We start from the raw sequence: 26,252 nt of genomic DNA on the forward strand, positions 1-26,252 counted from the left end.
TGTGTGGTGAACCAGAAGCTGTGACTCGAGTGGCTAATATTTTAGTAAGTGCGAAAGCTAAGAATGAAAACTTGATAATGCCCCAGTGAGGTAATGTGCTCTTTCCGTCTCAGTAAGGGGTTCGGGGTTGATTACAGGAGTCTGATTACACCATTCTGAATCTGCAGATGAGCACAGCTTTTTTTAAACCACATTAGTGACAATTCAATGATATTCTTGTTCAACTCGACTGAAATACTCTTAGGTTTGGGAAAAAATGACTTACAGTAGCTTGCATCAGAATATAACAAATTAAGCACACAACTGCTCTTACAAGAATGCTGGTAAAGGACTGAGCTGGGAGAATATATGTTTTTTTAAGTAGGGCTCAAGTGGAGCTTTTGACTGCAGATATAGAGGTCTGGACCTGTCTGACCTGGCGTATATCGAGGCTTGTCTGTTATCTTGATAACTTTTCTAAAGATATTGTTATGATCACTGATCCTTGATAGGGATATTTAATGTCAGCTTTGTAAAAGAAATACTGTTCAACATACTATCAATTTAAATCCAACTTTAGTGAATAGTTTCATATTGTTGACTTGTAAGTCTTTAACAGTCTCAATATCTGTTGCATTTGCTTAAAATGTTACTTACACGCCCCACAGTTCAGGCAACAAAACCCACCACAAAACTGTTGAGATTAATCTTTAATTTACTTTGTGAGCATAAATCGTGAAGACACGAATCTTGAAGAAAGCACGTAAGCAAGATGTTTTTCATTAGAAAGTGGTCTTTTTTTTTTAATAAGTAGAGAGTACTTTCACTGTGGACTTCAATCGTGTTTGCCAAAAACATCCTCCACTAAGATAGAGTAGTTGATTTTTTTCACTGCTGGGCCTGTGGGTTCTCCATTCCAGCCTATATCAAACTGAAAACAAAAAGCATCAGGACATCAGATTAAGGAAACACAAACATGTGTAGTGCAGGTAAAAGATCAAGAAAATCAGATACTCCTTTTGTCTTTCTCCGGCTCGCAGAGAACATGGATCAACGGATTAATTCTAATCTACACACTTTGATTACATTGAATATTGAAAGCAAAATAACTGCCACACGCTTATTGTAAAAGCTGATAAGGACACATTGTGGTCAACGTATATAGTCTGGACTCGAATGTGTGGGTATCACAGTTCATAGCAGAGGACATGACAGTGTCAGGTCACAAAGGTGCTGGGTAAAGCATCTGATTAACTGTAGCGGACATGGTCAACTTTTGACAATATCTTCATCTCGCACTCTTCACCACGGTGTCGCTGCACGTAGGTGTACTTAAAACCCAAGAATCTTAAGTAGAATACATTATTTTATTTTAAACAGATGTCCAACCATCTTTGGCAACTGCTGCATTCAGAGCCAAACTCGACAGACACAGGGCACAGGGCAGGACGGCAGCCTGGATGGGACACCAGTCCATCACAGGGCACACTCGTGAGTGTGCACGCTCATATCCAAGCGTATTCATTCCGACACTTATAGGGAGGCAATTTAGAAAGTTAAGAAAATGTAATTGTGACAGGAATGCAACATACTTGTTCACTCGTCACAGTACTTCAAGATGCCTTAGTTAACCTTAACAGATCTGCCTTAGACAGCTTTTGTGTTCGATAAGTTGATAAAAAGAGTAACGGCTACGAAACTACTTGGGTCCTTTTGGGACACATTTTCCTTTGTTCAATCTTATAGAGTAATTGAAAATTTATTTTCAAATGAATCAGTCTTTTAACAATGTTATTTTTATCATTTGTTTTTAAATCTGGATGCCACATCACGTGACAAAGCAGATGCTGGAGGCAGGTGAACATTCAGACAGATCACAGAGAGGGGGAGCAACTCATTTTTCTTCAGTGTGTCCGCACAGCTCTTCCACAAGAGCTTTGTAGCTCACTGTCAGCTGGCTGAGAGGTTTGGGCTTAACCTGTACTGCAGAAAATGGCTGGAAATCAGTGACAGAGAAACAGAAAGAAAATGAACAAAAGAGTTAGAAGAAAAGCAGAATGCTGAGACAGTCATTTAGCCCACTGTGAAAAGCCGTGTAAGTAACTATTGAGTGCATATTTTGTCGCTCAAATTAAAATAGTAAATTTCTTAAGAAATTGTATATACATGACCTAGGCATTATTCATGTGATGATGATGATAGTAAAAGCTGGAAACTGACTACAACTAGACACGAAAAATACCACAAAACAGCTTAATATGGGATTTTAGATATTCTAGCCAAAGAAAAAAAGGGTCTATCTGCATAGTTGCTCCCTGCTAACACACCTCTGGAGGACAACTCTCTAGGCAGCATCTTGCTCCTGCATTGCCTGGACATTTCGGGTTTGTATAGCATGCTGAAAGTGTGCATTCTCTGAGGACTCCGCACTTGGCTGGTTGCTCTTTGATTCGACTCCTCAAAGATATACAGCAGGAAGCAAACAGTAGAAGCCTTTTGTGCGAGCCTTTGGTGAAGCATCACAGCCTAAATCTGTAGGCCCAAACAGAGTCCTCTTGCTAATTCCTGTAATTTTTGCAGCTGTTTTATGAGACGCTGGAGGAAAAGGAAAGCACTAAAATAAGATCTACTTCTATACTACCTTAAAATCATTTGAGTGACATTGTAAAGAGGTTCAAACAAGAACTGCCCACTTTCCAGCTGGTCTGCAAGTGCCACATAGAGCTTCTGAGAGCAGACTCACCTTGATAGGTGTTTCAGGGAGAGCTGTGGGTACCGGATTGTCTCTCCAGTTTATCGCTGACAGGAAGCCATTGTAGTCCACCTCTTCTTTGCCATTTTCAAACCTACATTCATTTTTGAAATAAAGGACTTGGCTAAGTTATTAATATTGTGAATACCTTATAAACCACTGTCTAAATCATAAATCAATGCCTTACAACACACATCCATTATCTAGAATTAAGAAAACTCCATTTTTTCTAACCACTCTGAATCTACAATTAGTATAGAAACGACATCTACAGAACAAGAATATATTAAGATCAACATCAGGCTTTGACAGATAAGACATTATAAATTTGCACAATTCTAGCCAATAGGTGTTAGTTATAACCTATTAAACTTGTTCAAATTAAAAGATTAGCCTTATCAGAACAGATCCATCCATTTCAATGTGTGACGTTTGATAGCAAGAACAGCCTCGGATTGCAAATGAACCTATATTCAATCCCTAAACTGTCATTGGACAAAATGAGATCTAACAATAACATGTAAGACCAAAAGAAGGTCAGCAGAAACCTTAAAGAGGCAAAGTTATATTTTGTTTGTTCTTTGTGCTGCTTCAAACCTACTTTTCCAGGATGGCTTTCAGCAGGTCATCAGGCAGAGGGAGCTTGAAGGCTTTGCAAATCGTCCTGGATTCCCAGACAGGCAACAACCCAGTCCTGCGTACCCAGATGAAAATAATGACACTTGTGACTACTGACCAGTAAAAGATCATGCTGCATCAAAATACACTGAAGGAAGTAACAACAGCCACGAGACATTGAACAGCATCTCCCATACAAGGTGTTTATGATCATTCAACGGTCAAACACTAAAAAAGGTTGTCAAAATTAGTTGGCTCACAAAGAAACAAACATTTTCACTTCTATCACCCAGTTTGAGAACATTTATACCTGTGGATTAAATGGCTGAAAAAGTGAGGGGTCCTTGTAAATGTTCCTGACCACACTAAAGAGAGCATGAGACCTCAGCCTGTAGGTATATTAATTCTACTTATGAATACAATATATCTTCAATCATAGAATCACTTATCATGAAATGTGGTTGACAAAAAAAAAAGCAATGTACAGGTATTATACTTACAGTTCTCTTTTTTCACGATCACATGAATACTTGAGAAACCCATTATTATCAAAGTAAAACCTAATTTTTAAAGTAAAAAGTATACTCTGGAAAACACCATTTATTTAGGAAAATACCACTACATTCTGAAATGTTAAGATACAGTTTTCATAAAGGTTTTAGTAGAAAATGTTTAGCAATGTGATTGAAAACTGTGATAATAACAGAAGGAAAAGATTCCTAAGTAGTAACAAGTGATGTACTGTTTAAAAAATACTATATAAGCTATGGGAAATCCTACTAACAGGATTATTTTCAATCTGCATAATAGGGTTTTATAGAGGGGTGTTAGATATTGGTATGTGGGTGTCAAAAGATTTGTTGCTACTGATATGATGGTGTGAATATCAGCTTTCTAAAATAAAAGCATTGCTCTGCAGATTACAACAGGCTCTGAAAACCTAACCTTCTCACTTGCCAAAAAAAAATCACAGTACCGCAAGCCTATGAATGTGCTAAGTCATCATTTCAGCCACACAGCTTGCTACTTACATTAACCAATGGCTCAGGGCTAAATGGACCAGGAATGCCTTTCCAGTGTTAATTTTATTTTCCCAAATGAATTGACATAAGGTCTACCACAGCTGACGTCTTGAAAGAGAATACGACCTCTGCTAATTACCTCTTTATTGGATGAGACAACACAAAACGAACATTGTACGAGACCAAATATAAGCCTCAGATTACAAACTAAACTGCACTAATGTGAAAATGCACAACACTGGGTTTTTTTTATTCAGGTATCACAGTTGTGTTCTTGGTGTGATCCACCTTCTTATCAAAGCTCAGATTTAGAGTTGGCCGGTATACAATTATTTTTTAATAAATGGGAAAGGGAGGTATTGCTGGGTAAGACGGTGTTTTGAACGTGCCTTCACAGGTCTGTCTGTTTACACATCATTGCAGAGAACAGAGTGGAGACAGATGAAGCAGTGCAGTGTTTCTGTCTGGAGTCCATACCACAGAAAAAAGCATACACTCCCTACCAAGGTATTATCTTATGTTCCCCCTCCATACATTACGAGCTGATAACTGAGTTTTACAGGTTTGTGGTCAACCCTCCCAGCTAAGAATAAGAAACTACTTGTATCTTGATTTCCTTGTGTGGGAGCACATCCTGTTGTGCTTTTGTCTGAATTCTGAAGAAAAAAAAAATTCTTTAAGTGAAAAAAATGAATTAAACAATTTACAAATATAGCTATGAGTCACTTTGCAATGAGCTGCATTTTGCATCAGCTCTCCTATGTGACACTGCGCTTCCAGAGCAAAGAAAGATCATGTCATTACTTCTGTGCATGTCACAAGAGTTCTTCCAAGAGACCATAAATACGAGATCACATGCAATTCAAATGTAAATGTCAAAGGAAGCAAGCACAAATCGTGTAAAAAAACAACAATACTAACAATACATTTATGGGAGAGTGAATAACAGCTTTATACTGCTGTTAAGTGATCTTATTAATAATTGGCTGACAGGGAAGATAATCTTAGGAACACCCAAATGCATAAATATCACATCAATGCATAATGTGGGGAATCTGTGTGATTATTACTATTCTGTTGCTCTCACTCAACCCCAGTAGTCTTATTCGGTCCAAACTCTTCGTATATATTTCCTTTGCTGTATTTTAGTTTTCAGCAAAATTGTATTATGTTTGGCTAAGATCACCTTAATAATGCCAAGGTGACCAGATGTTCATGCAAATACACCCAAACATCTAAATGACCTTTCTGCTTCTTGTTTCATTCTTAACTGTACTGCATTATTCTCTTGTATTCACATTATTTTGTATAGCTGATACTTACAATAAAGGTACTGTATCTGCTTGGCTTGCTCTTTCTTTCAGCTCATTTGCTTATTTATTAAAGTGTAATATATGAGGCCAATGAATATTAGGTGTTCTTTGTGTGAAAAAATTCTGGCTTACTTGGGTTACTTCCACTGTTGAGACTAAAACCAGTTTTAATATATTTTCTAAATATGGTTCAGAAATAACCCAAATACAGTTTTGTTTTATACTTGAGTGGATTTTACCACTCATGAGAACACAGGAAAGGCTTAGTTTAGTAGGTAAAAATCTGAAATTGTATCCCACCATTTATTGAAGGAAGCCACGTAGGCTTTGCTCAAGACTCATTTTAATGTGTGGCGACCAGGTTACACAGGTGCATAGTATAATGAAAAGTGTTTCTCATTAGTCTCTCAGGTGCGGTATATACATGTATAGAACAGCAGACAAGACAATAGACAGAAAATACAATAACAGTAACAGTGTAAAGAACAGTATGGTACCAGTGCGACAGTACCCATATCTGTTAAAAACTGTGCAAAAGTACACAAACAGAGCAAAACAGTGCAAAATAATATGGCAAACGGTGCAAAATAATACAGCAATTATCAAATAGTACAACTATCAAATAGCAAATGCTAGACTTCTAACAGTCACAGGTGTTACTACCGTATTTTGTGAATAAATGCCCCAGGATGTATAAAAGATTTTTAAGGTATATCTCTTGAGAATTGGTACTGTACTGTTTGTATGTGAAAGTGGCATGACAGCATGGTCCTGGCACTACTGCTTGTTTGATTCTGGCTGGGGGCTTCTGCCTCTGTGGAGTCTGCATAATCTTTCAAGGTTTGCATGGGGTTGTGCTGCTGAGTGGTCCAGTTTCCTCCTGCCTCCCAGAGACATTCTGGGTAAGTCCATTGGATCAGTCCAGGAGGAGGGGAGCCAGGCATTACAGCTCATTGCTCCTCCTTGTCCAGAATAGCTTTTCTCCACTATTTGAGAATGGGTCACTACCTCATAGTACAAGCACACAGCTACTAGGAATATTTCATTAGCTGTATCTTAAGTGCAATCTAGAAAATTGTTTAAATGTTTTGCGTACCTGACTAATATAAATAAGGAAAAGATATTTTAAAAGAGTAAGTATACTTCTGTACAACTGAACAGATAAACACTTTATCATGTTCAGCAAAGTATTTTCACTTTCTAAATCTGTTTTAAATCATCTGTTTTAAATTACTGCACTGAAATCACTGTGACTAATTGAAACATACGTCCTGGCTACTCGGCATTCAGACGGGTAGATATATGGCTGATTGATCGCATGTTTCTGTCCCTTCCTTGGACAAAACTAAAAGTCCTCTGTGTGAAGAACTGTTGAAGTTGAAGAGGTTAATGAAGGTTTCTAACGGGGGGGATTATGCGAGGTGAAGGGGCAAATTAGTACCTCTTTTCGTCTGCATGCATGAAAGCGTTGGTCATGTCAGGGAAGCTCTCAAAGTGCTTCTTCCTCAGCAGTTCCTGGGCCAGAGCCTTCAGGAAGCCAAGGTCTATTTCAGTTTGCTCCTGGATACAATAGTGGCGCCCAATTGTCATGATTTCATGCTCAGACATTCGTCCTCCAGCCATGTCCATCAGCAGATTCCTAAAGACAAACAGCACCACTTAAACACTGGACAATAATAAAAAAAAAAATCCAAAATTCGAGTTTGCACAGTTAGTCCTAAAACCAAAGCCATGTTGCCATTTTAAAGTCCTGCAGGAACTTCTCTTTTTAATGTAGTACTTATTTGTAAAACATTAAACGTCAGTAAAAACATTAGAATTGTTTAAGCCACAATGGGTAGCTCTGGGTTCAGTTCCCGGGGGGTTATTTGCATGGAGTTTGTATGTTCTCTCCAAACCGGTAGATTAACTGGCTTCTAGGAAAACTGGCCTTAATGTGAGTTAATGCATATCTGTGTCTGTGTGCTCCATGATGGACTGGTGACCCATCCAGGGTGTATGCCTTCTTGCGCCCTTAGCTTGCCATGATAGGCTCCAGCTCCCCCACAACTATGTATTGGATAAGTAGTTAGAAAATGGATAGATATTTAAGACAGAGGTGCACAATGCCATTTCTGGAGGGCCAACAGGTTTCCAGCTGAGTTCTTAAATAACTCACTATTTCCTTAATTGGTCATGTTGAGGCCTTTCCTTGTTCTTAAGAAACTAGACTTAAAGAAACATAAAACCAGCTGGACAGTACACTTGACGGCCGGAGTGAGGCACATCTGGTTAAGGGTTCCCTTACTAATTTTAAAATGTCTCATACCTGAATGGCTCATATGCAATCTCTCCTGTGTTTTCTGGGTCGATCATCATAAACGATTGCTTGATCTCCTTCATCTTTGGCTCGGTGATGGACCTCAGTTTGCTTATGATGGTTCCAATGTTTCCTTTGGGGAACTAGGTGAAACAAGAAAGCACTGTTTGTCAGGAGAGCTAAGATGTCTGCAAACGAAGACAGGAAGTGGGTGATTAATAACAGCGTCAGGATCCGATGATGCTGGGAAGACGAGTATTATTTTTAATACTGCAGTTCTTAGAAAGAATGCAAGGCCTAACGTCTATAACCTTTATACTAGGTCATGTAAGATAATGATAAACAGGAATGTTGCAGATGAGGTAGGCTGCTAAGATGATCTATTCCTGGTGGTCCCCCTCACACATTTTGCAGCCTTTTATTACTTTCTTCACCTCCTGGGCTGAACAATGCTCACATTGTTGCCATCAGCACACCATCCCTGCTGATTCAGAACATTCATCAACCCTACCTCACAACGGCCCACGTGAAGATGAAAATATAATCACATTTGCAAGTTAACTCATTCCTGCTTAATGGAAAAATCTACAGAATAAGATGGCAAATTATGGGTTCAGGTCAAACAATCCAGCTATCCAAGTGCTTTATCCACCGCAGGGTCACAGGGGAGCTGAAGCCTATCCATGGCAACCAATGGGTGCAAGACAGGATACACCCTGGACGAGATGCCAGTCCACTGCAAAGAACACGCAGACACGCAGACACGCCAGGGCCATTTTTTCCAGAAGCCAATTAAACTACCAGTGTGTATTTGCACTGTTGGAAGAAACAGGAGCACCCGCAGGAAATACAAACACAGAGAGAACATACAAACTCTACACAGATAGCATCCCAGGAACCGAACCCAGGGCCCTAGCACTGCAAAGCAGCAATGCTAACCATTGTGTCACCATGCAGCCTGGTCAAACTATGCCAACCTTTATTTTTCTGGATCATAAAACCACCAATAAACTTACTAAATCAAAGCTATAGAATAACAAACATTAAATATGTAATACCTAATTTTGGTATTGAAATAAAGCTTTTATGTGTTTTGTTTTAACTAATACAGAGGAGTAAATTCATCTATTTTAGTGTAGCTTCAGCTCCCTTTATTGAAGATGAATACTAAATATCTTTTCCTTTGTTTGCAATGTGTTTCAGATAGTTACAACCTGAAAAACTGTTAATGATATTCGCGTGTTACCCAACTGCCTACCTCGTGGTTCTGCTTGCAGATAATACACTGCAGATACACACTTCTGCTTAATGTTTACAGGTGCTTAATGGTACACAAATTCTAAAAGAGTATTTCCTGAAATCTCTCCCTCTTGAGTGGTTAAAGGAGAAGTCAAAACAGTTCCGTTATAATAAAATGGGCATTCTGGTAGAACAGGCATCTCCAATCCTGGTCCTGGAGGGCTGGTGTGTCTACAAGTTTAGAGTTCATCTGGGGTCTTAATGACCTGAATCAGCTCTTTACTGGCTTCTCCTATCTCTTTAGCTGCTGCTTTAAAGAGACTTAGAAATCTGCAGACAACCCGGCCTTTCAGAGCCAGGACTGAGAAACCCTGCAAAAGACATACAGCATAGGCTAAGTGTGTTGAAATGAAAGGTGATTAAGGTAAGAAAAGGTCAAGAATTTATCTTCTTTTTGTATACCCTACCAAACATTTTTGAATTACCTTGTATATACGAAGAATGACAGGCTAAACATATTCCTTAGTCCACCCCATCAAATATCTTGGGCCAAAGCCAAGCCAAAGGGAATATAAAAACATGGCCAATTTCCTTCCATAGTTTATACTCTACTTATATTCATTATGTTTTTTTAAACTGCGGATACATTTTATTTTTAAAGTACATGGATCTCTCCGGCTTTTGTTTTTGTGGTATCCACAGCAAAAGACCTTGTCCAATGCCTATTTACCAATCTTTTAAAATAAATCTTTTGGGAGATTCACATGAACAAATTTCTAGTATCAGCTGGTGTAATCATAGTGTAGCAACGGAAATAATCTATTAGGTGTAACCAAGAAACAACACTAAAATGTCATCGGATTGCGAGGATGTCTGCACTAACCCATGATTTTTGCTAGCGTGTGATAGTGCTGGAGAGCATTCAAATCAAGCAGCTGTTTTAATCTAAGCTGAGCAGAGAACAATGGGCTTTATCTGCAAGGAGATGGAATTCGCCTGAAAGCAGAAAGCAAGAAGTGCACTTGCACAGAAAGGTAACGGACAACTTGTATTAAGATCCACTGCGGAAATTCATGACTTTCTGATTTTATTTTAACATACATTTTTTAAAATAAACATTTCTAAACATCCCCTGTAAAATGTATGCTGTCCTACTGTTTAGTCAGCTTTGTCGCAGGTGCAACTACAATAGCGCCAATTACGTTCAGTGCAACAAACTTTGTGGAAGAGGTGTGGAGTGGACCAGAAAGGCTTGGGAGGGGAGATGTTCTTCATCCTACCTCTTCAGCGTGCTGCTCCATGTAGCTAAACACATACTCATCAGCATCCACTAACTGGAATTCCTGGTTGTTGAAACACACTCTTGCTCCCACGTACAGGTCCTGTGCTGTGAAATACTCCGAGCGCTGACTCTTAAACAGCTCCTGTCCTGGCTTTTTTATCCGGCCTCTTTCTAAAAACTTCCCTCCGATCATACCTGTTAAGACAAAGCGATCGTCCACAAGTTAGAAACCCAGCAGAGCAGCCACCCTCCAGATTCAGAAACGACTGCATGATTGCACTCAGCGTAATCAAACAAAAACTTTCCATTTATCTCTGATGAAACAAGACTTTTAGGAATTGGAAATTAAAAGAAAAAGGACTGTGTCCTCCTTGACAGTGTCTCAATCTGTTAATTCTACAGGGAACGTATAATTTACTAGTTTTTACAGTTTATTTGTAGCAAGCAACTGATCAGTTCCAAAATGGATAATGGGGACCAAGACGCATTTTAAGATACGATTGTTTTAGCACTTATTCCTTATATTGACAATATGTAAATGAAAGATGACATTTCTGCCTGCCATAATGCAATATTACTGATGTATTAAGACTGATAAATAAACATTTATGGAGTATGTTACAGAACCAAACCCCTATTTTTATTTTTAAAAAGGGAATGTTATAAAACCTATTTATTATCAATCCTATCAATGCATTCCCTTGATCTAAAAAATGCCAGGGTGTAACCCCAGTGCTATGGATTAAATACGCTATAAAATTTAAAGTTACTTTCACTGAGACACTACAAACTTCACAGTTTGTTATCTCTTGATTTGCATGCATGAGTTCTTATTTTTACATGCTTTCCATTACAAACAATATTTGTCATTTACAAAAATACCTCTCATGTGAAAGACAAATCTGTAGTTTCTACTCCATTTAATCTTTATCAAATAATTACAGGGTTGTAACATATTTTTACCTGAGTTCCTCTGGGGAGGTTCAAAGATAGAGATGGTGTCATCGCTAAGGTAAAAGGAAATGATGAATTTCCTCTCACTGTCAATAGGGTTATCCGAAACCATTCTGCCAACAAATCTCAGTATGTTGCTCTCCAGGCCTTGTCTGTACAATACATAGGTACAAGTAATTATTTAGTAATACATCGGTCAGGATAACATTCAACAAACACAAAGTTCTTCCTTCTGAACATAACAAGATTATAAATCAAGGTTGTGGAGAAACCTAGAAAGGAAAGAACATCTAGAAGAGGCTTTGCAAACAGAAGACATGAGGGTTTCTTCTTCCAAAGGCAAGACTAGGATTAGCCAAACAAAATACAATCACATACAATGATTCTCCTAACATGAGAGGTTACCGATTAACACGATCAGTAACATCATCACGAGGGGGTTGCACGGTTGATGGATCCTTCAGCGTAAGTCGTTTCATTTCACATTTTTAATATGTGTTTTTACACTAACTAAAAAACAAAAGACACACCTAATGAAAAAGTGTCATGTCCATAAAGGAAATGACTATCAATGAGCCAGCTATGATGATAGCAAGACCATATTGCTACTGTGAAATACAGAATAAGTTTTTTTTTACATTTTAAGAAGGGCAAGAAACGATTGACTTTGCATGATACATTGAACTTTGTGGACTACGTCAAAGAGAAAAGAGAGAAGTATTTCAAGCATAAATGGACCTGCGACAGACAAAACTACCTTCTCCTGAGTCACTCCTCATATTTTACTCTCTGCATTATTCTACCTGTCTTTCTCCATCAGCTTCTTAAAGTCCTTCTGCGGGGGTTTTGGCAGCAATCCTGCACAGGAGCAGAGAGAATCTTCCTCTGAGCCAAAGCCATTGTAGGGTGGAGGCTCTCTCTGTGGTTTGGGAGCTGGGGAAGCTTTGTATGTCACCGGGGTAAAATCCTCTGGGAAGCAGAGTAAGGGAGATGTTACTTAACCCCATAGATGCGGACAATAACCCTTTAACCTTAGGGAAACCAGATAAGCCCTCAGTCAGATGGGTTTGTCACATAGCTCCATTTAGAACAGCTGTAACTAATGCAAACAGTCTTCAATCAGCATAAAACGGCATGAGGTAAAGACAGAGAAATCCATACAAGACTGGTATCGTGTTACTGTTGGTGCCGGGCTCTGGACAAATGGAGAGAAAGGAGTTTAAAAAAACTTTGCTTTTTAGTCGCATTAGTTGCATTAGTCACTTGCATCACTTAAATGCTATAGTATTAAAAGGTGAAGCATCAGCAGCACTGATATACCACCTTATAGCCTGGTCCAATCAAAAGTCAGAGGCTTATCAAGGCTGGGCCGAGTCAGTACTGGGACCGTGGATTTCTGAGTTTGGTGTCGGGTGGCACCGTCCTTCTGGACCAGAACTTCTGAACCATGGCCCCAATATGATGAACAGGGAAATTCTGCTGTATGCCAAGATGCTGTGTTCCTGGCTATTCAGTTATTAAAGGCTTTAAGAAAGAACAGGGGTTTATCCTGATGTTCTGGCTAAATTCCACTCTTTGCTGGTACAATCTGACCTCGCTAAAGTTCCCCCTTAGTTCAGTTTGGCAAGATTCTCTGAAGGTCTTCCTTCCATTTGGAACCTGGCTTACAATCATCTTCAGTATTTGAAGCCCACATTGACAAAATATACAGTATATTTCACATTTATAGATGCTAATTAGCATATAGTCGACATACATTTCTCATATAAAATAACTGAATACCAGCCATCAATTCCATTTCTAACCACTTCTTCCAATTCAGGATCATGGGGAGCTAAAGCCTACCCCTATCCCAACTTGGAATGGGCGATCGACACCGGACCATCGCAGATAACTGAACACCATGTACTTTAAAAGAATTTGATACATTTTTTTTTAATTTTCAAATGCAATTTTTTTTTATTTCTTCTCTTGCGGCATTTAAAAATTCTTGTAAATTATTCTCAAAAGAAAATACCATAAAATGATATAGAAGCACAGACAATCTAACAACACTTTATTTATTTTGCAGTTGTTAAAAAAGTTAGTCATTTTCTGAACAACCTGTGATGTTTGAAAACACACCTTTCCAAAGGCAAGACTTGGATTACACAAACATCAAGATTCACTTTTGTTCAGACAAGTTCACTGCTAACAGTAAAACATACTTGTTAGCTTGCTGACATCTAGTGGTCACACACGTAAGACATGGTTCTACACAGTTCTAGCACTTCGTGTTGAAGTGTTATATCACAGATCATCTCACTGAAGAAAAAGCAAATGAGCAAGACCAAACTATTACCCTTCTCCACAAGAAGCAACACAGGAAGCATTCCCATTAGGTGACTAGATACTTTTATCTCAGGAAATAGAAAGCTGAGGCTGTGATTCTCTCTCAGAGGAGAGTGGCTTGCTCTCTCCAGGTAAGGGTGAGGGGGGAACAGTGCTCCAAGTGTATGAGCTTAAGTACCTCTGGGTTTTGTTCATGAGTTAGGGTAGACAAGAGCACTGGTGCACCACCTGCAGTAATGCAGACACTCTATAGAACCATGGTGGTGAAGTGAGGGCTGAGTTTTTGGACAAAGCTCTCGGTTTTCTGGACGATCAATGTCACCATCCTCACCTCTGGTCAGTCACAAGCTTTGGGTAGCGACTGAAAGAATGAAATTGTGAGCTTCTCTGCAGGGATACTGGGCTTACTCCCTGAGACAGCGTGGGGAGGCCAGCACTCTGGGAGGACATCAGAGTAGAATCACTGCTCCTCTGGACCGGGAGGTGCCAGCTGAGGTGGTTTGGGGATCTGGTGAGGATGCCCTCTGAGTGAGGGGGGTTCACTGAACCCGGCAGACCAGAAACAGACCTCGGGGCACACCCAGGACATGCTGGAGGGATAGTGTCTTTCAGCTTGGCGGAAGCCCCCAGGAGGAGCTGGAGAAAGGGAAGTCTGATCTGCCCTGTTCAGCCTGTTACCACTGCAAACCTCACCAGGAGTAAGCAGTTAGAAAACGAGATGGATGGATATGTAAAATGTGATAGAAAAATTAATGGTAAGGAGCCTGGCAGACTCACCAACGCCATATTTTGTGCGGTAATACTCCTTGGTGAAGCCATCACAGTCACAGATGACCACTTTCCTGCCCCACACATTAATCACCGCTCCGATGGTCAGGTCACAGTCTTTGTAGAACTCCTCATGTACAGCACCAGTCTGAACAGAATGAGAAGATCACAAGACACTTACCTGTGTTATCTCCAGTGTCATTATCAATCAATTGCACTGGAGTGATCAACAAAAGAGATGTTCCCAACTGGAAGCACATTGTTTGGATGCATCTACATTTACCCACAAATTAGCATGGCTATATATATTAGGTTTCTATGGTGTACTAGTGTCAGATTAGTGAGTACTGGAAGGCAAAGACATATTACAGATATTGCATGGACAAAAAAAGTAAACTGAGCAGGAAATAGCTGAGAAAAAGAATATCAAACATTATAAAAAAACATGGGAGACTTTCAAAAGATCCTTCAACAAAAGGTTGGATGTTTTAAAGTTTGGAAGACCTGTTTCATGACTTAATTATTACTCAGGTAATGGTGACTCATAAGGTTAGACACAATGCTTTATTTATGAGGATTTCTAATTAGTTCTTCTAATAACTTTTGGCACATCAGATTCTAATTAAAACTGAAGTGAATCTGTTAGATACGCGTTAATTGCAACAAGTGACAATGAAATCTGAATGAAGATTGAAAAAGAAGGATAATTCCGGGAAAGCTGTCTGGCAGCTGCAGTTCTCGTCAGGAATCTTTAACCCGTTCCTTACCAGTGATGTAGGTCACAAGGCGTTAGAAGAGGGGAATGTTTGAAAGTCCCTTTCCAGTCCCATTAACCTCACCTGCAAAGCCACCACTGTCCAGCCCAGCAGTAGACATTCACCCACCTTCAGGTTGTCCAGAATGTAGCGTCCACCATGTCCCATCGGCCCAAACACATTGAGGACAGTGCGGTCTGTTATTTCCCCTGGCTGGCGTGTAGGAGGAGGGGCACGCTGGTTCAAATTTAGAAAAAAAAAGAATGAATAAACATAGCGTAATTTTTTTTCAAGCCAGAAATAAGGGTAAGTAAGATAAGGAGAAAGCTCTGTGCGCTGAACTTGTTGGATCAGAACTCTTTAATTCAAGTATTTTCAAAACTCTGCAGTGGAGGAGAAAAAAGTTAACCAAAAGTCTAAACGAGTAAGAACGATTGCTTTGGACTTATATACAGTATTGTCAGCCTCTTTGATGCTGTTCATCTTTTTCATTTTATGTGGAACAATTAGCATGTCAAGTCAAAAAGATAGCATTTGCTCTTCATAATGAACTACCCCCCTTCCTTCTGTACATGGGGAGGAATCTAATGCTGCTTCAGGCAACCCTAAAGTTACTGCAGCTCTGTCAACACAGATAGAGATTTCGTGTGGAGAAAAGCAAAGCTTATCCAAGTAGAAAGATCGAAACAGAGACAGGAATTATTCATTGGCCACATGACCCTGTAGCTCAGCCTCATCAGATCCCAGAATCAAGGCTTGACCGCAACACTGCTTCGACTGCATACCTAGAAGCAAAACGGGACTACTGCAAGATCCTGTGCTGGTAGTCAAGTAGGCGTGTTTCTTTTTTCTGTGCTTAACTGAATATTTCAAACTAAAGCCCTACTACTATATCAACAGTGGGACCATGCTTTTGAATCATTACAAATCAAGGCCTGACCAGCCTTGGTCACTAATTATCTAATATTGTGATTTGGAGAATGATAGTACACTATCCACAATGACAAGACTAAATTCTGACTCAAGCACTACCACATACACTTTTAAAATTCAGGCTAAATAATTCAGTATTCCTCCACCCTACCTGCTACATAATAGTCAGCTAGCTATTGATAGAAAGCAGTTCCTGATTACCTCCTATAAGAAGGTATTGTGTGTTACTGATATAATTGCTTTTGCTAACCCCTAAAGAGCTTTGGGTGAAAGGCACTATACAAATGGAAGCACTTTTCTTCTGGTTTCTGGACAAATACTGTAATTCTTCTAAATAAGTATTCAAATGTTGTTTTTAATAAAACATGCTTTATGAAAACAACTTAATTGCAAAAACAACAATGACTTTCTGTTGTTCCTTATATTCTAGCACTACAGGGCTGCCCAGAATTCAATTTTAAATGGGCACTTGGAACAGGAGTTCTTAACCTGGGACGCACGCACACCCTGGGAGTACGAGACATGCCAGACTTTCAAACAAGGCACGTCATTGAAAACACAGATTAAACACAGGCACATAAGTACAAATGCTTTCTTTCATCAATCGTAGGTATGTAAATAGATTTATAATTCTAAAAAAGTTAGTTTTTTTCATGTACAACATTCTTAATTGCATGGCAAAGTTAAAACACATAAATAATTTTCTCTCTTTCACTCGAAAGGTACGACATATCTTGGCTCTAAAGAACTGATTTCTGATGAGGTGTCGAGGACAGATTTTGAGAACCAAAGGGGTGCAGGCTGCAGTAAGGGCTAAGAACCACTGGCTTAGTATAGCATTCACAATGCAGGGCAAAGCATTAACAGTCTGCATCACCGGGCACCTCAGAGGGACTGACCTTGGGCAGTTTCCTGCGGTGGAGGAATTTGGGCACTGCGTCCCTGCCGGAGTTGGGGTAGGTGACCTCTCGGACCTCAATGGTGTCGTCAGCCAGGAAGTAGTGAAGCACCAGCTCGCGGGAGTCCCCGAACATCGTCTCGGAGTCATCCCAGTGGCAGAAGAAACGCAGGACGCGTCTGTCGTGGTCCAGGAACTGCCTCAGGGTGTCGGAGCGCTCGTACGGCCGGAGAGGGTTCATGCTCTCTTCCATCTGCAAAGACGGACGACTCAGTCGCTGCTTTCAAATGCATCCACAAACACTCAGTTACAGCACCCAGGCAACTGAATATGGCAACTGCCAAGCCTTTAGCTTACAAAAAAGCTTTTCTTTAATTTTCTTCAGTGGAAGAAAATATATTTCCCATTAACAGATGGAATTTAGCTGTTACGGAGGGTCATAAATATGTTTCCGATAAAAATAAACATATCAAGAAGGAATGAAATACACAAATCCTTGTTTTTTTTAGATATTCAAGGTTGATGCTTTCCAGTTACAGTAACGCTTTACTGATCAGTGTCATAATGTAGAATGTGGTTCCGAATAGGTCTTCTTAACCACCCAAAGTTAATGATATGCAGTAGCTTAAATAGCACACGTTCATGTTACAGCACAAGATAATCATTGTTTTAATTCTAGAGCACAGCCACACACAGGAAACCCATAGGGCCAGAAGGAAATGGAGATCAAACGTCCCATCTAAGAATGTAATGTGCAGGGTAATCTTCACTATTGTTGCTTTGGAGAGAAAATTGCAGTCCAGCCTTCCAGTAGGGTGAAGTCAGCTACGAAAGTTTAATTATGCAAACTGTGCAAAAAATTTAGTTACTTGTTTTTTACAGCAGACTGGTGAAAGCCAGTTACTTTAAAACTCAATGTTAAAATCTCAGTAAAACAAGGGTATATAAAACAAATGGAATAATGAATTAGGTGATAAAACAGGTTAGGGAGCTTCGGACATCCACCACCATTTTGAATATGCTGACAAGTGAGGAGTCCAGGGGTGCAACTTAATCTTTTTCCAAGGAACTACTGCAGGGGTGGGGATTAGGCAAGAGGGAGCGGTGGAACAAGACTGATAAGTGGTTTGAGTCATTTCTACAGAAATTCATAAAATATCATCATCAGCTCAAATTAGAGATCTAAGCTTTTTTTTCCCCGAATTCTCTACAATAGCTCATTCGTCAAAGATTGAGCAAGGAAAGCAGCCTGTTGATTAAATTAATTCTCTTACCACCAGTTTCTAACGGGGTGGAGACGGAGGTTGAGATTTGTAAACCTGTTTCTCTTGTAAGCCTCTTAGGTAAGAAGATGACTAATTTACCCCCACCAGCAAAACAAAAACACATACTAAATGTACCGGAAACATGGATCAAGATAATTACATTCTTATCGCACTACAAAGGGTAGTGGAATTGGCCCAGAGGAGTATAGAATGTGATTTACCATCAACTGGTGAGATTCACACCATTCGCTGTCGCAATAAAGCTCGATCTATCATTCAGGATCCCAACCATCCCGGCCACAAACTGTTCTCCCCCCTGTGCTCCGGCAAGCGGTACCGCACTGTTAAAGCGCAGACCACCAGGCTTAAGGACAGCTTCTACCCTACTGCAATACACATCCTTAACAGCTAATTGCAATGTCTCAGAACCCAGTGCACTCAATTGCACTATGCACTTTTTGCATGGACTACTATGTTTTTTGTTTCATTTCCACATATTTATTGTTCTGGTTGCTATTATTTATTATGTCTGTAATGTACTGTCTATTGACATCTGCTGTACTGTGTATGTTCTAAGAGATCAGCATGAACAAGAATTCCAATGTTAATGTATTCCAATGTACATTTACATATGGCAATAAACTACTACTCTACTAAACTATCATCCCCGTCTTTATAATGTAAATTATCTTCACTAGTGGAGATTTCTGTCCTACCCCTGGAAAAAACAGGTAACCACTTCACTAATTGGCAAGCAGCAGGCATATATAGAATTTCTAGCGTATATGAGGGAGGCCTATTTAAATCATTTGAACAGCTCTAAGTACAATATAATATTCCAACAGACACCTTTAAATATCTCCAGGTTGGACATTACATAGTGTAGGCACTAAGAATGGTGGACTTGATTTTTCCAGTAACTCACACTCACTGGGAACATCCTCCTCAAGAGTGGGAACTTCAAAAAAAATCAATCTTGGTTTACACTCTTTTGTCTCGGCACGGGGTAGACTCCCTACAGTATTTACAAATATTTTGGAGCTGAGAACCGAGGCACTGCAAAGATAGCGATACTTGGAAAAGCATTCTGTCATTGCCTTCAACAATCTGTAATACATATGGAAAAACGTGGTACAGTCTGTTACATAGAACATCTATATCTCCACAGATCTACAGCACACATAGCACTGACACATCACCTAACTGACCTAACTGTAAAACCCAATCAGAACACAGTTCTGTTGTTTATGGGAATGTACATACATTCAAAAATTCTGGCAGGAGGTATGCCAAAAATATCTTTGATCTGTAGAGTGCAGATTAATCCTCTTATGTGAATCTTAGGAGTCAACCTATTCAGCTGCATATCATATATAATCACAGAGGGGTAGTTCAGCCTGTTCTGATGCTGGTGCGAAAGGTGGGTGAAGAGGGTGATGAGGTGGGCGGGTGAAGAGCCTCCCTCCTTTGGTGTCTGGGAATTGCAAATAAGTGATTTGATCTCTTTTGAGAAGATTCAGCCTAAAAATGTTGTTTTAATGGAATGTTTAAAAAACTGTAGAATAGACCTTTGAAAGCCCTAGGTTTGAAAGAATAGCTCAATATATACTCTTAAAACATAATTATAGTTACAAGACAAACCTGACAGAAATATCTATAATTGATGTTCATTTTTATTAGATATGTGTATACAGCTTTCCTGTACCTGTTGTAATTTCACTGTTATATTCTTATGGAAGAATGCAAAATGCAACCTTCCTACGGTGATTACCTTGTAACAAATTAAAATTCTTAAAAAAAAGGTCTCTTGTTGGCCATTATTGGCTTAACCGGTCAGCATGAAAGAGCTCTGAATGACTGCCAGTCGGCTTGCCCATTATGAGATGTCAATTCAAACAAAAGAGAGAACAGTCAGAAACCCAAAAGTAACCACTTGATTACTTAAGTGTGTTTTCCCCAAAACAGAGGCGATAAAGAGACTGTGGGCTTAAAGACTATGCTTAGCCACCCCTGTTTTATATTAATGATACGAATATGCCAGGCAGGGCCCACTCCAGAAATAATTAGGGTGGAATATGCAGGCAAGGAGAATACTTGGGTTTAACATGTTCCAGTGTTTGTTTTTTCAGAAGTCAATAATGCTCCTGATCCTGTATATGGAGCTTGTGGTTTATGGAAAAGAACCACAATCACAGCAGGTATTCACAGGTACTGTATCTGTACAGGCCACGAAACAGCTTTTTTAATGTGGGTTTGCTGAAGACTCCCTGATTTGAAGGGCAGGACCGCAGAGCTGCTCCATCAGTAAAGATGCTTGCTCACGGCACAGGCTGGGCCCTCCAGTTCAAATGTTGATAGCTCGAATTGGGCTAGTTGTGACCAGGATTCTTCATGCAGAGGTGCATTACTGGCCGAGCACCACTTGGTCCGAGTGAAACTGAGCTAGCAAGGGCACACACGAAACAGTGACCTGTGGCAAAGATACCACTGAACGATGAGACACTCCAAAAATGGTACTAAACCTCCTGTAAGGCAGTGTGGAGGTCACAATCCTTCCTCAAACGATGGTGACAGATGTCGCAGGATCATGTGGGTATGAAATATAAAAGAAAACGACAATGCTTGTGCTTCATCCGAGAAGGACAACTGCTCTCTTCCTCTCACCTGCCTCCGGAGGCTGTTGTAGGGGTCTTCTGGGGTGGGAGCCGGCGGGTTCAGCCTAATGCCCAGTTTGGTCAGGAATTTCTTGGTGAAGAGGTCACAGTCAGTGATCCTGAAGGTGCGCGAATAGAACACGACCTCTTGGTTGATGTTGAGGTGTTGCACTTCGTAGTGAAACTCGTCGTGTGGCGGAGGGAGGGGAATGCGGTGACGTCTGATCAGAGTCCCTGGGTTGGAAAGAGCCGTATGGAAAGGAACAAACACGTGAGACCAGCTGTGTTTGAAAGAAACACAGATCCAAGGGCAAATAACTATCCCCTTTTTAAGAAAAGGGAAACAGTGAAATGCATCTCTTGCAGCAAAAGTTCATCTTGCATTTTAATTGCTAGAAAACTACACTCCTCTTTGTGTATAGACTAAAGTATCATTTCCAGTGCAATTAAGGTTGTGCGGACCTTGTCATTAATCAGCTGTGGTCTGATGTCAAATTCAGAACGTCCTGTCATTACAGCAGTGTTCTAGGCACCCACTACTTCAGAAAGAGTTGAAGGGTGTATGTTTGTTACATATCCTGAAAGCCTGATGTAATACTCACAGAAATCATAATGAAAGTCACCGCAGAAATAATAAAAAATTACTTTTCACACCCCAGGTGACACACAAACCACAGTTCGCAAATTATAATCTATAAAAGCAACCAGTGTGTTAACTACCTTTTGGAAACGGTATACATGGCGCATTGGAGAGTAATGTTTTCCTTACCATGGGGTGTCTGGTAATCTTTGAATTCCTTTGGAAATTGTTACCTTGTGGAATCCCACTGTTTCGTTTCTCAGGCTCCACCACTTGTATAGTTCCATCCTCCAGGAAAAAGTAAATCTTGCACTTCCTGACTCGAAGCTGCTCGTCTCTGCTTTCATGAACTGGTTCTTTGAAGTGTGCTTCAAAGCAAAGCACCTACAGAAATCCATGGTCAATTAAAAAAAAAGGTTAATTTCTCTGTAATTTTAACCGATCAGATCCATGGAGCTGAACCAAAAACTGAACCAAAAAAATAGTTTGATTTTCACACCTCAATTAAATAACATCAGTTAAAGGCCTAAATATTATTCAAATTTCTTGTTGTGCTCATTCACTATTAAAAACTAACTTTAAAATGGTCAAATGAATGGAAATGGTTAAGACAAAATGAGACATCGCAGGAATTAACACAAACAAGGAATAGGAACAGGGTTTGGCAATTAAATTTGCTTTTAGAAAAATAAAATTCATTTGCACTTGAAATTGCTGTGAAATTTCGTGCTCTGGAAGAATATCGATCCTGTTGCAATGGACTGCGTGGATGTGGGCGTGTTTGCAAGCCTCGACACTAGGTTTTTTTTGGAAAGACATCACAATTATTAGTTCTTGTGTCCATGTTTGTGTTTTCACTAGGGTGTTCCTGATGTGAATTCCTCCTCCATGATAATCATCTTTTCTCAAAAATGACCTCGCTCAGTCATTCCTAGTTATTCCTTCTCCTCACCAGCTTGTTAGTTGGTGAAAAAGCCTCAGCCCACTGACTCTTCTTACAAACCTCAGGCAGGTGTTTCCCAGCTGTGACAAATTGTCTTGATTGCTCTTTCTCTTTTAGAGACCAGAGGCTCCCTGGAGCTAGCTGTTTTTCCACAATTCAACCTGTGTTTACAGTCAGGTTGGTTCTCCATGGCTCCATTTTTTCAGGTTGGAATTAGATAGTGATCTTCGATTACCCTTCCCCTCAGCATGCACTGCTCAAATCCCATTTCATTTAGCATTTATTGGGTTTCTGTTATGCTAAATTTGTCTCGCATAGCATGTCCACTACATTATGAAAATTGCAGATTTTATTCTCTTATTACCCTTATGAAATGTTAAAAATGAGTTGCAGAATTTTTACTGTAACTTTGATTTTTACTGAAAACTGTCTTGGGAAAAATTGTACATCAATTCAATGTACAATAACATTTTTTTGTAGGTCTTGTACTGTACTGTACAGTACAGTAATAATAATTCCTTTCATTTACATAGTGCTTTCTGGACACTCCAGTCAAAGTGCTTTACAGGTAATGGGGTGTCCCCTCCATCATCACCAATATGTAGCCCCACCTGGAAGATGTAATGGCATCCAAAGTGTGGCAGTATACTCACCACACATCAGCTATTAGTAGGGAGGAGTACAGGACACCGGGGTTACACCCCTATTCTTTTCGAGAAACACCCGGGGATTTTAATGACCACAGAGAGTCAGGACCTCAGTTTTACATCTCATCCAAAGACCGGCACCTTTTACAGTATAGTGTCCCCTTTACTATACTGGGGCACTAGGACCCACACAGACTGCAGGGTGAGCGCCCCCTGCTGGCCCCACTAACACCTCTTCCAAACAGCAACCTCAGTTTTTCCCAGGAGGTCTCCCATTCAGGTACTGACCAGCCTCACACCAACTGAGATTCAGTGGGCTGCCAGCTGTGAGCTGCAGTGTTATAGTTGTGTTTTCAATAGGTTTTGATGTATCCCTAACCTCATTGTAGCACTCTATGTAACACACTCTATAAATTAGTTACAGATACCTGTGATATGTCACACAAGGTTACTTTATGTCACTGGATAACAATAACGGAGACTACTGGAAAAGGTGCAGTACCTGTTTGTCAAAGGCAACCCATGAGGGAGTATCGCTGCCCTCTCCTTGGGGGAACATGGAGTATTTGGGGCGGATCTTCTGGCCCAGGAGTGGCTCTCCCCCGATACCAGGCTTCTCCTCACCGACCGCCAGCCGAACCCCGTCGGAAAAATCAAAATGCTGGGACTTGTGAAATTTCTCCTTTCCCAGCTGGAAGATCAACATGCGCAGACCAAAGGACTTTTAAAGAGGGAATGTCGCACATTTTAAAAACAGCACCCTAAGGCCCATAAAAGACTCGGAATTGTGTGAGACTCTGTTTTTTCCACCGAATATTGTATTTTCCAATATTTTTTTTACTGTCGGAGTCACGAGGGAGCCTAGCAAGCAATGGGGGCAGAGCAGGATAGCTGGGACACACACAGACACACACTCACACCAGGGCCAATTCTCACAGCAGCCATCCTTCCACTTAAAAAGGCTAAACATGTCTGAAGCACTCCTTTTTCTGTATAACATAAGAGTTGAACAAAATATTACAGAACAAACAATAACATTACAAAAAATTAATAGTGTTATCTTCTCAGAAACAGAGTTTCTGAAATTCGTATTTCAATGTTGTGGTGCTTGACAGGAAACGGAAAACAGATTCAGAGTTTGATGCAAATTCCCTAAAAGCAGCAATATGTTGTTATATAGAGAATGATCTTCTACTCAGTGAAACCAATCAGTAATATACACACAGCTACTGTTATTACACTCCTGTGCATTAATTAAACAGTAAAATCGGGGGATACTGTGTTAAAAATGTAGAAGACCTCATTTATAATATGATGTGCAATTTTGGTCACCATGTTTTAGAAAAGATAGATACTGCTGATCCAGAATCGGGCACTCTGGGTTTAAGAGGATGTCCTACATGGACAGGGTGAAGGATCTCAACCTCAAGCCTCGAACAGAGAAACGAGTAAAGGTTTACTCTTCGCCCGAAGAAGGCTCCACAGCCGAAATGTTGCGTTTCTTTTCTTCTCTTTTCAGGGTGGAATAAACCTTTACCTGTTCCTTTGCTGCCTACGTATGCTGACGCAGCTGGCTACCTGAACTACTTGAACAGAGAAGATTATGAAGAGACCTGATACGAGTACGCAAAATTCCTTCAAAGGTACTGACAACATGAACATTAAAACAAATCTGAGGATGCACGTGGAAACTATGCAGAAGCGCATTTAAAACTGAAAACAGGAGGCACTTCTTTACAAAAGGGATGTGGGAGTAGGGAACAAACAACACAGCCATGTTATTGAAGGCGATACCCTGGCTTCTTTCTAGAAATGGCTCAATGGGATCCACGTATCTCTGAGATACTAGAAGCCAAAGGTGCTATATAAGACGAATGGCCTGTGGTTGGCCACCTTCCTTCTGTTTAAAAAAGTGGGTGTTGTGTTCGTCTATGTAGTGCAATAACACTGCTCAAGACGTGCGGAGGATGTGAACACCTCCGATTTGTTACATATTGCTTGGACCTACTTTCAAATTGAGCATTTGATTTGCTGTACTGTTAGATTAGCGTTCAACAACAAACCCAGCTTGAGTTCAGAAACCGTCCTGAGTTTTTCTCTTATGGCTGAGCAACAGTCTTTTCCTGCGATTTCCCTTTACAGAGGCACTGCCTCTTAAAGCGCCACCAGGAATACTAAAACACATCATATGGATTTCATTTAAGTCTGTGTTCTTTTTGAAGTTATGCACAGACCTTAAATAATGCAGCGTTTGAGTAACTGGTACCCTTTCCGCACCTAGCCCTTAGCTACAGACGCCTCACAACTTATTATAGAATTGATACGGGACTAAACAGAAACAGCACTGGCAGAAAACTTACGTTTTTGTTGGGAGAATATCCCGGGAGCGACATGATGGGCAGAGCGATTGCTTATATCCCACAGCTCGCCAAACACTGCTAACTTTTCCGTTGCTAAGGAGAGTGCGTCGTTTTGCGGCGGGTAGCTAGGAAACCTGCCTAAACGTCACAATCTGCGCAGGTCTTGAAGACACGCGAGTGTGTCGCTGATTGCTCGTCATCTTTCGAACGAGCGAGTCTTTGTGCGGATTACATGACATTTAACTATTCTACCTGAATTCACATTTTTACACCACCCCATGCCCCTCTCCACCCATCTTCAGCAGCACGAATATTCTTTAAACAAAAACACAACCCATGTCTTTCCGTGAATTACATGCCAATTACTAGTAAACGTATGTTTTTTTATAAATACGAAAACGACACTTGTCGGGAAAGGGAAATCAAAGTCACAATCGTAATAATGATATTAATGATGTACACCACGTTCACGTTCATCTCCAAGACCGTGGAAACGTCTTTATTCAGAGAAAATATAAAATATCAAAAAGAAGTATATCCGCTGTAATAACTTAGTCTTATAAAAAAATAGCGTTCCACGTCTGATTTTGCTCCGGAAATCAAATTATTCTATACCTTTCGCCAGCTAAAGGTTGGAAGGTCTATGCTGCATCCAAGATA

The 26,252-nt window shown here is 40.2% G+C and overlaps 1 protein-coding gene across 1 annotated transcript; it reads right to left on the reverse strand.

Annotated features, from left to right (window-relative positions):
- Nucleotides 1–814: 814 nt before the first annotated feature.
- efhc2 (EF-hand domain (C-terminal) containing 2) lies at nucleotides 815–25,625 on the reverse strand. Its single transcript, XM_088914125.1, has 15 exons — nucleotides 25,593–25,625; nucleotides 23,735–23,923; nucleotides 21,876–22,026; nucleotides 21,073–21,296; nucleotides 17,145–17,396; nucleotides 15,442–15,549; nucleotides 14,567–14,705; nucleotides 12,262–12,427; nucleotides 11,468–11,610; nucleotides 10,503–10,699; nucleotides 7,993–8,126; nucleotides 7,126–7,323; nucleotides 3,333–3,425; nucleotides 2,723–2,825; nucleotides 815–910 (listed from the first exon to the last, which is right to left on the reverse strand). Exons 1-15 carry the CDS (start codon nucleotides 25,623–25,625, stop codon nucleotides 815–817), a joined length of 2,226 nt encoding a protein of 741 aa, XP_088770251.1.
- Nucleotides 25,626–26,252: the final 627 nt, after the last annotated feature.

The sequence above is a fragment of the Atractosteus spatula genome, chromosome 4 (assembly GCF_055471065.1).
Source record: "Atractosteus spatula isolate fAtrSpa1 chromosome 4, fAtrSpa1.hap1, whole genome shotgun sequence".
NCBI classification, from domain to species: domain Eukaryota; kingdom Metazoa; phylum Chordata; class Actinopteri; order Semionotiformes; family Lepisosteidae; genus Atractosteus; species Atractosteus spatula.